The sequence below is a fragment of the Lissotriton helveticus genome, chromosome 1_1 (genome assembly GCF_964261635.1).
Source record: "Lissotriton helveticus chromosome 1_1, aLisHel1.1, whole genome shotgun sequence".
Classification (NCBI taxonomy): Eukaryota; Metazoa; Chordata; class Amphibia; order Caudata; family Salamandridae; genus Lissotriton; species Lissotriton helveticus.
In genome coordinates, this window is record NC_136057.1 from 831,575,355 (window position 1) to 831,588,866 (window position 13,512).

The following is a 13,512-nucleotide window of genomic DNA, read 5'->3' on the forward strand; positions in this document are numbered from 1 at the left end:
CTCCCACACCGATCGGCTGGGGTCGACTGGGTGAGCTGCCCGGAGCTCCCAGATCAAGGGCAGCAGTGCCCGACTGGGGTCGACTGGGCAGATCCACCGGAGCTCCCACACCGATCGGCTGGGGTCGACTGGGTGAGCTGCCCGGAGCTCCCAGATCAAGGGCAGCAGTGCCCGACTGGGGTCGACTGGGCTGCTCCGCCGGAACTCCCACACCGATCGGCTGGGGTCGACTGGGTGAGCTGCCCGGAGCTCCCAGATCAAGGGCAGCAATGCCCGACTGGGGTCGACTGGGCTGCTCCACCGGAGCTCCCACACCGATCGGCTGGGGTCGACTGGGTGAACTGCCCGGAGCTCCCCGACCCGGGTCAACAACACTTGTTCGAGGTCGATTAGGCATGTCAACCGAAGCTCCCAGACTAGAAGCCGCAGGTAAGGGGTGTGTTAAGCCCTCCAGGATCGTAGCGGTCTTCTCCTCGAAAGCAAGTGCCAACGAGTCACAGAGAGCCTGTGACGCCCGAACCGAGTTAGCCGCACAAGCAGGATGCGACAGGTCCTTGACAATTTTAAACAAGGCTTGAGATTTATTAGGCGCCTGCGTCAGGGAGGCTTCTAAGAAGGTCGCCTTAGCCCGCTTGATCTGATCCTTATAACCTCTCAGTGCGAGTCTAAACGAGGCTTTAGCCGAGGAGGAGTACTCCCTTCTCCACCCTCTCTCCGCCCGTTTACAGCTCAGCTTCAGATGTCGTAGCTCCTCCGTATACCAAGGAAAAGCCCGGTTCACCCTCACTCTCGCCCTGCGGAGGGGCACCGTCTTGTCGAGCGTGTCGGTAATGGACCGGCACAAGGAGGAATAGCTTTCTTCCACTGAATTCCTTAAACAGAAATTAGCAGGAATTAAGGAGGGCAAAGGGGATGCGCTGAGCAGTCGGGACCAAGGTCGACCCAATTTCGAGAGTCCCACCCCGGCGGCCTCAGAAGAATAGTCCCCTAAACATAAGGAAAAGACTACAAGCGCGTGGTCGGTCCAGCATTGGGCTAAGATGTCATTAATCACTGCCGAGTGAACGCCAGCGAAAATCAAGTCCAGAACATGACCGCCCCTATGAGTCGCCGAGCAGACCAGTTGCTGCAGTTGGATGTCAGCAAGGGCTTGAGAGAGTGAAGTAAACGCTCCGTCTAAAGGACCCCCCTGCCATAGATTAAAGTCACCCAAGACTAGCAGATTCGAGTGAGTGTTTGATAGATCATATACTAAGTCCAGGAATTCTGGCAGAGAGGAGGCCGAACCCGGCGGCCGATAACACAACACCCCCGAAATCAGTGTTCTCTCCAGATTTCTGAAGGAAAAACCCATTAGCTCGAAACCCGGGACCTCGCAGATTTTAAGCTGGAAGACGTCCAGCTGTTCGCGGTAAATGATGCCAATTCCGCCGCCACGATTCTTCGGCCGAGGGGTATGAATGATTTTAAAACCTGGGGGACAGGCCAAGCCTAGTTCAACTAGGCAGTCCTCTCGAGTCCACGATTCCGTTAAAAACAGCACGTCCAGCCCAGATGAATCAACCAAAAAGGCAATCTCCGTGTTTTGCTTACAGAGCGACCGGACATTAAGTAGTCCACACGACAGAGATTGGGGCGGAGATGGAACAGTGGGTCTCTGTGTCGAGGGAGCATGGAACGGTCGCAAAACCAGCAGATCCGTCCGAGAATAAACCAAGCGGGGAAAGTGCAGGTGGCCAGAGGTAGCGGCCCTATGCGCGTCCGTAGCGCGAACGGGCGCAAACGGGCTTACCTCTGGCGCACCTCCGGCGCCCCTACGGCGCCCCTACGGCGCACCCGCTGCGCACCGTTGCTGCGCACCTGTCTAACGGCCATCTTAAATGGCCTGCGGGGGTATCACGTGGATCCTGGCAGGGCGAGTGGCTCTCCCTCACCTAAGATGGCGCTCAGTGTGGAAGGACCCTCTCCCCACTCCAAAATGGCGCTCGAAACCGGCGCGAAGCTTGTGCAGTGCCCCCGAGTCCCTTCTATCCCACAAAATGTGGGTGTGCAACACTTTAAATGTGGGTAAGAGCTCCCTAAAATTCCCTCTAAGCGGCGCGGCAAAGTAAAATAAAAGAGCGCGATCGCTCGGCGCAAAACAAGATAAGCTAATTATTTTAAGAGTTAAAATGCAGAAGGAGCGTTTGACACGCAGCGCTAGTACAAGAGCTTCTAATCAGCCTAAATGAGGTAGGAGGTCCTACTTTTATTACCTCCTCCTCCAATGTGTGGTCCTGGCAGGGCGAGTGGCTCTCCCTCACCTAAGATGGCGCTCAGTGTGGAAGGACTTTCTCCCCACTCCAAAATGGCGCTCGAAACCGGCGCGAAGCTTGTGCAGTGCCCCCGAGTCCCTTCTATCCCACAAAATGTGGGGGTGCAACACTTTAAATGTGGGTAAGAGCTCCCTAAAATTCCCTCTAAGCGGCGCGGCAAAGTAAAATAAAAGAGCGCGATCGCTCGGCACAAAACAAGATAAGCTAATTATTTTAAGAGTTAAAATGCAGAAGGAGCGTTTGACACGCAGCGCTAGTACAAGAGCTTCTAACATGACGGAGTTCTAGCTCTAAGGTTACTAGGGGATGATGTGATACACTGCACTTGTGCAAAAAGCAAATCGATAAAACATGCAATGTTGAATTAGATATGAGGAAGTAGTCTAGTCTAGAGCATGTGATATGGACAAATGAAACAAAAGAGTACATCATGTCTCAAAGGGGTGTTTTTCACCAGGGATGCAGTAAACCATGACCTTCCATCATTTCATGCAGATTAGCCAATTAACACATCCTAGGCGTGTGCATCCTCCAGGTTCTGTCTAATATGGAGTTGACTGCTTGAGCTACCCTAAAACTCACACAGTAAACAGCAAACTATGAATACATATGGAGCGTGGATACAAATGAAATAAAATAACTAAGCCATTTGTAATTAACAACTTTATAACACTACAAAATCGCACTAAAAAGGTATTTATAAGACAAAAAGTATACTTAGTTACCTGTCACTGGTATATAGTGCTGCCAATTGATGAACAACACTCATCACCACTTCATAGCACCGAGTAACAAAACAAGACAACTCCTACAATAACAAAGTTTGAATGATTAGTAAAACCTAACAAATGTAAAGTGCCTAAAAAAATGTTGGTCAATTTCTCTAGAAATCTCTATTTGCTTTACCTTCCCAGCCATGCAGAAGCCTTAAATGAACACATCTTAATAGTTGCATGCATGCATGACAACATTTTAAGAAGTTGGGGTGGGTTGGTACTAAATCCAGCCATGATTATAATAACAATGACTAATGGGAAGCTGCTGTAGACCAGGAAGGAATCCACTACACCCTTTTAAGATGAACAGCTTTTTAATTTACTTCACTGGGAAAACATACTTCATAGTACACTAAATCAGGTCAATTAAAAAATATAACAATGACTTTTTCTTGCTTTATTCTGGACCAACATTTGAACAAGGACTGCAATCAAGAATTGGTTCTCTTGCTATAGATTTGACTGGTGTACCATTCATAAATTTAGGTTTTCCTCAATCTATCAAGATAAATACAACTGAAAGACAGATGAGGTGGCCAAACAAACCATGCAGTATCTGAATCTGTAATTTAGAATCTAAAACAAAGCTATGAGGTGCATATTCTTACGCCCTACATCTCTTGCTGTCATGACTTACAAATACTATACAAAAACTAAAAGTGTGTAACAATCGACAATCTGATAACTGATGGTAATTAATAGAAGTTAAACTGAGATTAGACATTTCCTAATGTAAGCTTGAAATATATGTTGGTTGAAATTATTGTACAAGTGCCAGACATTTAATGTCATGACTCATTATTCTTTAGAGTCTGGCATTTTGATGCTCTAATGTACACACCCAGTGCTCTGCTGCGTGCAATGCAACGTGCTATAATAACAGTGACACATTCTGAATACAAAGGAAGAACTGAAAGAAATAATGTTTTGTTGAGCAGTGTGAAAATAAATGTTTTAAAAAACACCAGTACACTGAGGTATTAACCTGAAAGCTCATCAGATGACATCTAGGTGTCGTACAAGCGGAGTTAACCACAAAGTCTTAAATTAAGAATGCTCTGTTATAGAAAGATGTTGTGTTACTAGAAAACAAGAATTATTGAACAAAATAGAATAAAATGCATTGCTACTTTCACCTGCAAGAAGGAAACAAATCTTCCCATCTGTATTTGTGAATCACCCTCCATCATGCTGGATTCAGGAGCTTGAAAAAGACAAAAAGAATCAGAATTGTTGAACCTTCAGAAGACTTCACCAATTAAAATGAATGTACTACGCATTCAATGGATGAATTCTGTTCCATGCTGTGGATCGTATAACTCCTAATCCCTCAACATACAGGAACAGCCCACAGACACTCCCAATGCCTTTTATCTAGGAATAGTGTCTGTAGTAGGACAGCGGCTCATGCTGGTTTGCCAGGAGACCAGTGCACTGAGACCAAGGTCCGCAAACGTATTGGGAAAAGTTTCAAAACATTTGCTGCAGCCCTGAGGTCCCCATTGATACTCACCCATAGCACGCTAGAGCCAAAATGGGAGGAGAGTTCTAAGGCAGGATGAAGGAGCAGATGTGATCATGTTTTCTGACAGACACTGTCCCACACACAGGCGAGACTGGATGCATTAAGAAGGCTGTCAGCCAAGCAGCAAAGGCCATGAAGAGGGAGGATGGAGACTCATCTGGAAAGTCGGTGGGACAACAGGGAATAACAAATCACTACTGTATCGAGCCAGAGGGTCCTCACCGGCAAACAACCAATCAGTGGCCAGGGAAAGCTACCTAGGAAAATGAGATAATCTGGGCTTTCTTCACAAAAGGGATGTCCTTGTAGTACTCTGGTGGAGAGTCACAGAGATTCCAGCAGTCACAGACTGCCTCTTCTTTTCCTTACAGGCAAGTGCAAGAATACCTCCGGTTTTCCGTCCAGGGGCCTAGCCCCTTCCATATCAGGACACTGAGTGGAACAGCACCATGTGAAGAAATACCATAACACCTCTTAGACGTTCCTGACCACTTCCCTAAGAAATCGAGGACATTGAGAGTACAGACTCAAGGGTTTACACACTTTGCATGAGGCAGGACAATTCTTGTGCACAGAAACACTGCCGATAGAGAAAGTGAATTTACCTGCATATGTGCCTTGATGTTTATGTGTGTTTATGGAAAAAGCTCAAAGGTGAACATCCATGACCTGTAAAAATGCTATTAGCCACAATCGGAGCAGAACTCTTGCTCTTATCTTAACAGAAGGCGAATTTCCTTTATATCTTAAAAGGACTCATTACCTCTAACGTGTTTTGGGGTGATGTCTGATAGTGTCAAGGTTCACTGACCTCTGGGTTGGAAGGAATCATTTTTCACAGCTGGTAAAAGTCCTATGCTGCCGTCAGGCTACTTTAGGGTATGTAGAATATTGTTATCTAGCTTTTATCTCTTACACATCGTGCAAACTGCTAACTTTCCAAATTTACACAGAAGGGACTATTACTTTAAACTTTAGTTTGATTCCAGCAGTCATCATCAAGCCTTCAAAGTACACCCCCCTCGATTCTCTTTCAGTAGGACAACCAGCTCTCGGTCAATTCTCATGTTTCCTTCTTTTTTTATCCAAACCACTTGTCCCAGCAGCTGAGCAGCTCCGGAGAAATGTGCATGTTTTACGTACCTTCTTGGAACCTGACACAGCAGACTCAATGAAGTTTTAACATGTTTTACAGTAATTGGATGCAACTTTAAGAGCTACAGCTTTCACTTGAATCTCCAGTGGGGACACCCCCTGTTCATGCAATCTGTTTTTGAATGTATTTTTTGGGTAGCAAGCCACTCACTGACACCAGAGAATAATCTCTTGGGTTTCCAGATTAGACCCATTCTCCTCCTCAGTTTCTCTCAGTCTAGGAATACATGTCCATGCCTTTAAAAACTACTACCTCCAGCACTCTCTTCCCCTTATACTTCGTCTTCCTTAACAGTCACCTTGCATATTGCTGCTTGACCTGTTTAGGAAGCTAGACTTTAGCGTATCTTTGTTCATGGAATTATGGTCAAGGGACCACTAAAAGGTGCATGCGGCAGTGCTCCATGTGCTCTCTTTCCTGCTTTGGTGCTGTATTGCAACCATGCCTGCTGTGGGCCGGCTTCAGCAAAAAGGTCCTGTAGACCTCTGATCTCTCACACCTTCTCCCTCACCATCGGGGCCTGTAGCGCTTACTGAAGTGTCTCTTACCTTGATACTTCTTTGGAGAACCATCTGCTATGCTCATGCAATTAATATAGTGATAAACTCACTCCTACTTCAATCCTTGTCCAGTGGCCTTATAAATATTCCACACTTTCTCTCAAAACTATAATACATACATAAATATTTATTGCAACAGTTGTAATAGTTACACGTTCACTCGTCAAAAAACCTAAAACACGTGCAAGTACAAGTGAAATGCAGGCTGAAAAATGATCATCTTACAGGTAAAATCTGTTCTATTTTTACACCTGGCATCTGAAAAATTACTAAATTAACTGTTTCCAAAAAAGAAGTAGAGAAACATTATTATTTAAAATAGAAAATAATAACTATGGTACTACTTACCACCTTCTCCATAGAACAGAAGGCCACTATAAAACTTTGTTTCAGCCTAGCAAAACAAGAAGATGTTACAATTATTGTTTATGTTATATATAGGTTTATTGGTTTTTCACAGAAATAGATGAATAAATGACAGCACAGAATACATATTCAACAAGTCCAATATAACAGTGTTGAACTCACACTTATTCCTGCAATACTAAACAAAAAATTAACTATAGTGTACTGTATACCGGATTTCATAAAGAGCAACTCTTAAGGGCAAGGAAACAAAAAAAGGAAAAGGAATAGAAGCACTCTGGGCTAAAGCTAAAGATAGTACATAATAAATATTTTAATAACAGCCATGTCACACAAAGCACCTGCCTCAGTGCAAGTCAATTTTGCCACAACCATCTGAGAGATTAGTCTACAGGGGTTTATCACAGTTCTTTGACCAGTCAATTCGGGTTGTGTCCCAAGTCAGAGCTCATGTTCCCTGTGCTCAAAGTACACTACCCTCTAATTCACTTGACATGATGAAGACTTCCAACTAAACTGGCCACACAGTCGAAGAACTTAATTTGTTCTAGTGAATCTGGAGTATGTTTCTGAACACACAAGGTTTTGTTTTGGCCTTAAAAAAGCAAAAAAATGCATATATTGTACCCCAATTCTTTAACATCAATATATTGGACAAAGGGAACATGAGAGTTGCTCATCTTTCAATCTTCCCAAAATGTAGTTGTTTCTTCTTATATTGCATCATCTCAGATGGCTGCCTCCTTCCTGCCCAGGCAAGTTATGGAATAGCATGGGTCTCTGCACAATCCACGTGCTATACACACATTAGGTAAATGGAAAAAACAAACCCAATTTGATTGAACAGTAGCAGGTGAAAAGCCTTTCAAACTGCAATTTCTCCCTCCCTCTACTGAGTAAAGCCCATGGGTGGTGAGAAAAGTGAATAAAACTATAAAAAGTATGTCTCCCACATCCAGGCAGAGAAGCTGCTGTACGGGAGAGTCCTGGGGTCTGGCGACACGAGACAGAGCCCACGTCCAAAGATATACTGGCTGCGCTAACAACCCTGCATACGACCCTGATCCGGGACGCCCGGGATCTGGGAAGAAGGATGGCCGCCATTGTTGTCCCACCGTTCTACACGGGCATAGTTCGATCTCAAGAAAGCGCCGACGTGCCCGCCTCTGCGTCAGTGAGGAGTGCTCCAGCTACGCCTATGTTCGTGGAGACGCTGGAAGACCCGGTTCATGAGATCGCTTTGGACAGATCTGTTGTACATGTGAGTGACTCGTCGGGGCACATATCTAGTCGGTGGCTGGGGAAGCAACGTCGATCTATGGTTTGGGCTGCCCCGGCGGCGTTTCAGCGCTTACCGGATGGTGTGACTCTCCTCTGGCTGGTGAGACTGTGTTCGGACTGGAGGATGTTTTCGGGGTCGATGCTGACACAGACGGATTTCCGCCATACGTATTCGGCTGGGTTTTGGTGGCTGAAGTCCCATGGAGTAACGGCTCTGCCCGGTCCGCCCGGGCCACTTGGACCCTCCACGCTGTTCTGTATGCCGATTGATTTGTGGACGTATGTTGGTACTGCTGATAGAAAAGGCCAGGGGTGAGACCGTCTAGGACATGGTGGAACTTATTGTTGGCTGACGGTGATTTGGGGGACACTCGGCGGGGATGTTATTGATTGTGCTATCTGTGATTAATGTTTTCCATGGCTATTCTGATCTTGCTTTTAGGATGTTTACTGCGCGCGGTGGTGGGGGGGGGGGGCGCTTGGCCAGATCAATGGCCCTTCCCCACATTTTTCCTCTTTTTCTTCTTTTTTCTCTTTTTCTATATTTCGGGTCTCTCATTTAGGGCGACAGGCACGCTGCTGGGGGGGCATAGGCCGTAGCCTTCTGCAGGGATGCGGGGTGGGGGGTAGGGGGATGGGGTTTGTTAATTTGTCCTTTCTTTGTTTCTATGGCCCTTTGTCTTTCTTCCTTTTTGGTGTCGTCGTTTTTCATGTTTCCTACAGTATGTTTCGTTTTGAGGGGTGGGTGCAGCTTTGCTACGCAACGTGTTTGTTTTTACATTTATCCTGCTCGTATGCCTTACCCCCAATACTTCAAACGTATTTGCACTGTTTGCGGATTTCCTGCTTCATGCTTGCTATTTTGGGACCATGTATGACTGTATGGCATTGATTCTGAGTTTTTCTTTATTGTAAAATGAACCTTCTCAAATCCTGAATCTTGCACAGTACGCTGGAATACAAGTTATATCCTGGACACTTATTAGACCCCGATTTTCGGGCTGCTGTATTTTTCTGCATTGATTTGCTGTACTTACGACTTGACTAGCGGCCGGCCGGGGTGGTTGTAGGCCCCTGCTTGTATTTCCTTGAAGTAACAATAAAGGTTCAAAAAAAATATATATATGTCTTGAACACCACCAACTCACCCCATGGCATCTCTGAAATAAAGCTGCGATCTAGCAGCAATCGTACAACATTCACATGGGAGTCAGGTTTCCAGAGTTTAATGTCAGATATGGTGTGGTGTGGTAAGGATCAGTCCTTTATACAGCCACTATTATGCCTGAGGTGGCACTCTTTAAAGATGGCCATTGTTTTCACCACCACATTTTGGAAAAACAGTCTAGCAATTTTAATTTTAACATTATTACATTTATTGGCTTGCTCTGCCACATGCCTTACTGATGCCATTCAAGTTATTTTCCGCAATTCTCTTGAATTATTAATATGCACTAATCTGGTAACAATCAGTTGCTTTGTGGTAACAATATTATAATATATGGGTCAACCCAAGGGTGCTGGGACCTGGGTAGTCAATAGTATATAGAAAGGGGTCCCAGTTGATACAATATCAAAGACACAAATTCAAAATTCATAGACTGAACAATAATAAAAAACCTCATGAGAATTGACTTGGAGGAATGCTATTTAATATACATCCTCATTTGAAAAATTAATTACCTTATCTTCACAACAAAACATTTTAAAGCATTTAGTAACATGCCCAGGACAGGGGGGCGTGGAAAGAAAAAGAGGGTGAGAAGGGGGAATTGGTGCAAGATAGTGTAACAAGTCAAATTAATCATAGAAAAATTACATAGTATGTGGTCTCATCCACATTCAACATTGAGTTCCACATAGGACATGTGTACATTGTCATATACTAATTTGTGTACTCGAAAAATCCTATCCCATTTTCAGCTTGCACAGTCACAAATGATCCGTTGCTAACAGGTAGGAACAGACAAGGGTGTGTCGACGTTTCGACTCCAGATGAGTAGGCGACGCTATTGCCCTACGGCGGGGTCTTCCTCAGGACAAGCAGTGGTGTGGCCTAGTACCACTTATACCTCGACATCATGAGAGATATAGTGTGTAAACGCTCCTTTCGTTTTCTTGTTTACTGCAGGGACCCACGTGGAAGTAAACCCTGTGCAGTCATGGAAGCGTTCATCGCTTTTTGAAAGGCAGCATATTTTTGAAAAGACCCTAAATGAAGTAACAGCGTGAATAGGTGAGCATTTGGCTAGCATGATGAATAGTAGTCGTTTTTTATCAAGGAGTGTCCTTAGTGACACAATGATTATGGCCAGTCCTGATGTTGGTAGGTTTTGTTCGTTCTCCAGTGTGTGATTTTGTAATAAGTTTTAACCCGGCTGGGTTGTGTTTGATGCTTAACAATTCAAGCACGTTTGTATATAATAGCAATTGTTTGTTGTGGAATTTAGCTAACTGCTGCCCACAACCTCACAGAAGCCTAATTTGTTTTTAGGTTCACGCTCTCTTGGTATCAGGAGCCCTCGGCCCAACATCGTTATCAGACGGAGCTACGTGAATCACCGTGCTTCTTGTAGGTAACTTGGTGTGGCTTGTATAGCCCCCTACTCCCTCTTCCTTTTTTAAATTAAAAAAGCCAATACTAAATAGTCTCTCCCTCATAGGTGCCCTTCTACACTACCCCCACACCCCACCACTGCTTGTCCTGAGGAAGACCCCGCCGTAGGGCAATAGCGTCGCCTACTCATCTGGGGTCGAAACGTCGACACACCCTTGTCTGTTCCTACCTGTTAGCAACGGATCATTTGTGACGGTGCAAGCTGAAAATGGGATAGGATTTTTCGAGTACACAAATTAGTATATGACAATGTACACATGTCCTATGTGGAACTCAATGTTGAATGTGGATGAGACCACATACTATGTAATTTTTCTATGATTAATTTGACTTGTTACACTATCTTGCACCAATTCCCCCTTCTCACCCTCTTTTTCTTTCCACGCCCCCCTGTCCTGGGCATGTTACTAAATGCTTTAAAATGTTTTGTTGTGAAGATATGGTAATTAATTTTTCAAATGAGGATGTATATTAAATAGCATTCCTCCAAGTCAATTCTCATGAGGTTTTTTATTATTGTTCAGTCTATGAATTTTGAATTTGTGTCTTTGATATTGTATCAACTGGGACCCCTTTCTATATACTATTGTGGTAACAATAGCCATCTTTGAGAGACCAGTGTCTAGCTTTTACATCCAATGTGACTAATGTAATCCACTTAATACAGTTTTTAAATAGGTGGACGTATTTCATGTGGATATTTGTCTTTTAATCCATGTTACTGGTATCAACACTACCTCTCTTCAGCAATGACAAAGAAGATCAATAGTCCTAAGATGTCGATTTTCTGTGATGTCAATTTTTGTGATGTCACATGCAAATTAGAGGGGACTCACATCTTCCCTTTCGCCCAGGGCCCCACAAGTCCTAGGAGCGGCCCTGAGTGTATGAATAACCACAGTTATCAGCATTCATTAGCCATAAGCGAAGCACACACTGTAGCAAATATGTCTATCAGTAGGTGAGATTCTATACAAGCATATCCCATGCTGTTTGCTGAAGTTGTTTCTTCATTGCATACACTTTGCTCAAGCGCACCCCTCTTACCACTGCCTTCAGCGCCTCCTACTCATTTGCTCTTGTGCCCGTCAATCCCCAATTTCATGTAGCCGTCAAGTGCTTCAGATAGATCGGTCAGGAACACACTGCATTCGTCAAGATGTCTGGCAGCAGTCTTCAAGTCAAAGGAAGACCACTCCCCGACCCCAAAGTACTGTTCACAAGCAGTGGGGATGGTCAGAGAGAAATCTACCCCTATTTAATACAGGCTATTTTATGCAGGTCCAGCCCAGCAAATAGAATACGGTCAAGACGGCTATATGTGCCATGGATAGAGGAGTAGCAGGACTACTCTCTAAAGTTTGGGTGCATGGGCCTGCAAACATCTACAAAGCCAGCGTTAGCCATAAAGGATTGCAGTCTTTAAGGTTTTCCATTTCTCAAATTTTGAAAGGTTGACTATGTAGAGGGGTAAGGATCTGTCCTTGATTATTTAATATTGAAATCAATATTTTAATTGTTTCTGCTTATTTGCAGTTGTATGTTAATTATAGCACGAAGTAGAATTTCTTTTCACTTGTTATGAGGAATAATGGGTCAATATTTCCCTAAGGAACTAATCACTCTGTGCTTCCCTTTACAAATGTGGGATTCATCACCCTGTAAATTTGTGTGAGTGCAGCTGTCCACTCATGGTATTTTGTAATAAACTGGAAGTCATCCTCAGTCGCCAAGCTTTAACCTCCATATTTCTTAATGTATACGTGTGGTACCAGCATGATGTAGTTGAGGGATGTTTTGCATTCGTCTTACAATGACGGCTTTGCCGTTATACCTTGGGTCTTGTATTTGCTGTTTCAGCAATCAACAGAAATAAGAGGTGCACACATTGCAGCAAATTTGTCGGTCACCTGGTGCGGATTCAATACAAGCACATCCCATGATCACCAGCCAGGGTGTGTGTTTAGTTTGTGCCTCGGGTGTCCCTTTGCCCCTCAGCACCCCCTATCTTAGCAAAAAAATACTTTATAATGGCTCCCCAAGCCAGCAATTCATCCTGCACTTTTTTGTCCCACCTGGTAATTTTTTTGACGTATTTTTTTTGCAAGGGACCAATCCAGTGTATCTCGTACACAAGGGCAATCCGGAGATCTAGTTGCGTATATGTGTTCTAACATATTTGGAGTCCTAAACGTATTGTGAAGAAAGCTAAAGTGCATGGACTTAAAATGTGCATTCAGTGATACCTTCCACACCTACTCGCAGCCCTCACCCATTCTCTATCAGTGAGAAGGACGCCCATGTCCACATCCCAGGTGTGCTTGACACCATCCTTATGCATAGGATAATCTAGTTTCAGGGCCCTGTATGTTAGTGCTGTCAGGTGACACCCCACTCCAATCCGTAAAAAGCTTTACAAAATGTGTGTCATGGGGAGAGCCAGGGGAAGTCTGTCCACATCTCCCTCGCTGTCCCAACTAGTTTGGCATATTGCAAAACTGCTCAGGGCCAACGCCAAAGGTGTCCTGTGCCTCTTGGAAGATGATAAATGCATCCCTCGGGTACAAGTCACCCAGTAATTGGTACCCATTCTCTGTCCATGCAGCTACGGTCATGTTATTGCTGATACGACGAAAGGGCTGTAAGTCCCAGATATTTAAGTCCCTGGCAAAGGGCGGGTGCCTGACAACCCTTTTAACAATCTGTTCCCATATCTGGGCAGTCACGGGAACAACATAGGGCACCGCAAGCCCTAGGCTACCCCTCTCATCAGGAGCCCCGACAAGGGCTCCCCGCTGCACGGACCCCTCAATGAGACCGTATACCAATAGTCCTCTTCAGCTAGGCGCATAGCAGTGTGTTGGATGTGGGCTGGCTCCTGGTCCATTTGAAGCGTTTCCAGTGCCACACCCCTGG

General features: G+C 44.8%; 1 protein-coding gene across 2 annotated transcripts in view; it reads right to left on the minus strand.

The window, feature by feature from the left end:
- The window catches only part of WASHC4 (WASH complex subunit 4), a 1,268,393-nt gene that overhangs the window by 1,151,853 nt on the left and 103,028 nt on the right, over nucleotides 1-13,512 (minus strand). For both annotated transcript variants that reach the window (XM_078674607.1, XM_078674599.1), the window contains exons 5-7: nucleotides 6,681-6,726; nucleotides 4,228-4,295; nucleotides 3,041-3,123 (exon numbers count right to left, since the gene is read on the minus strand). In XM_078674607.1, coding sequence (XP_078530733.1) covers nucleotides 3,041-3,123; nucleotides 4,228-4,295; nucleotides 6,681-6,726 — 197 coding nt within the window. The remainder of the gene's footprint in view (nucleotides 1-3,040; nucleotides 3,124-4,227; nucleotides 4,296-6,680; nucleotides 6,727-13,512) is intronic.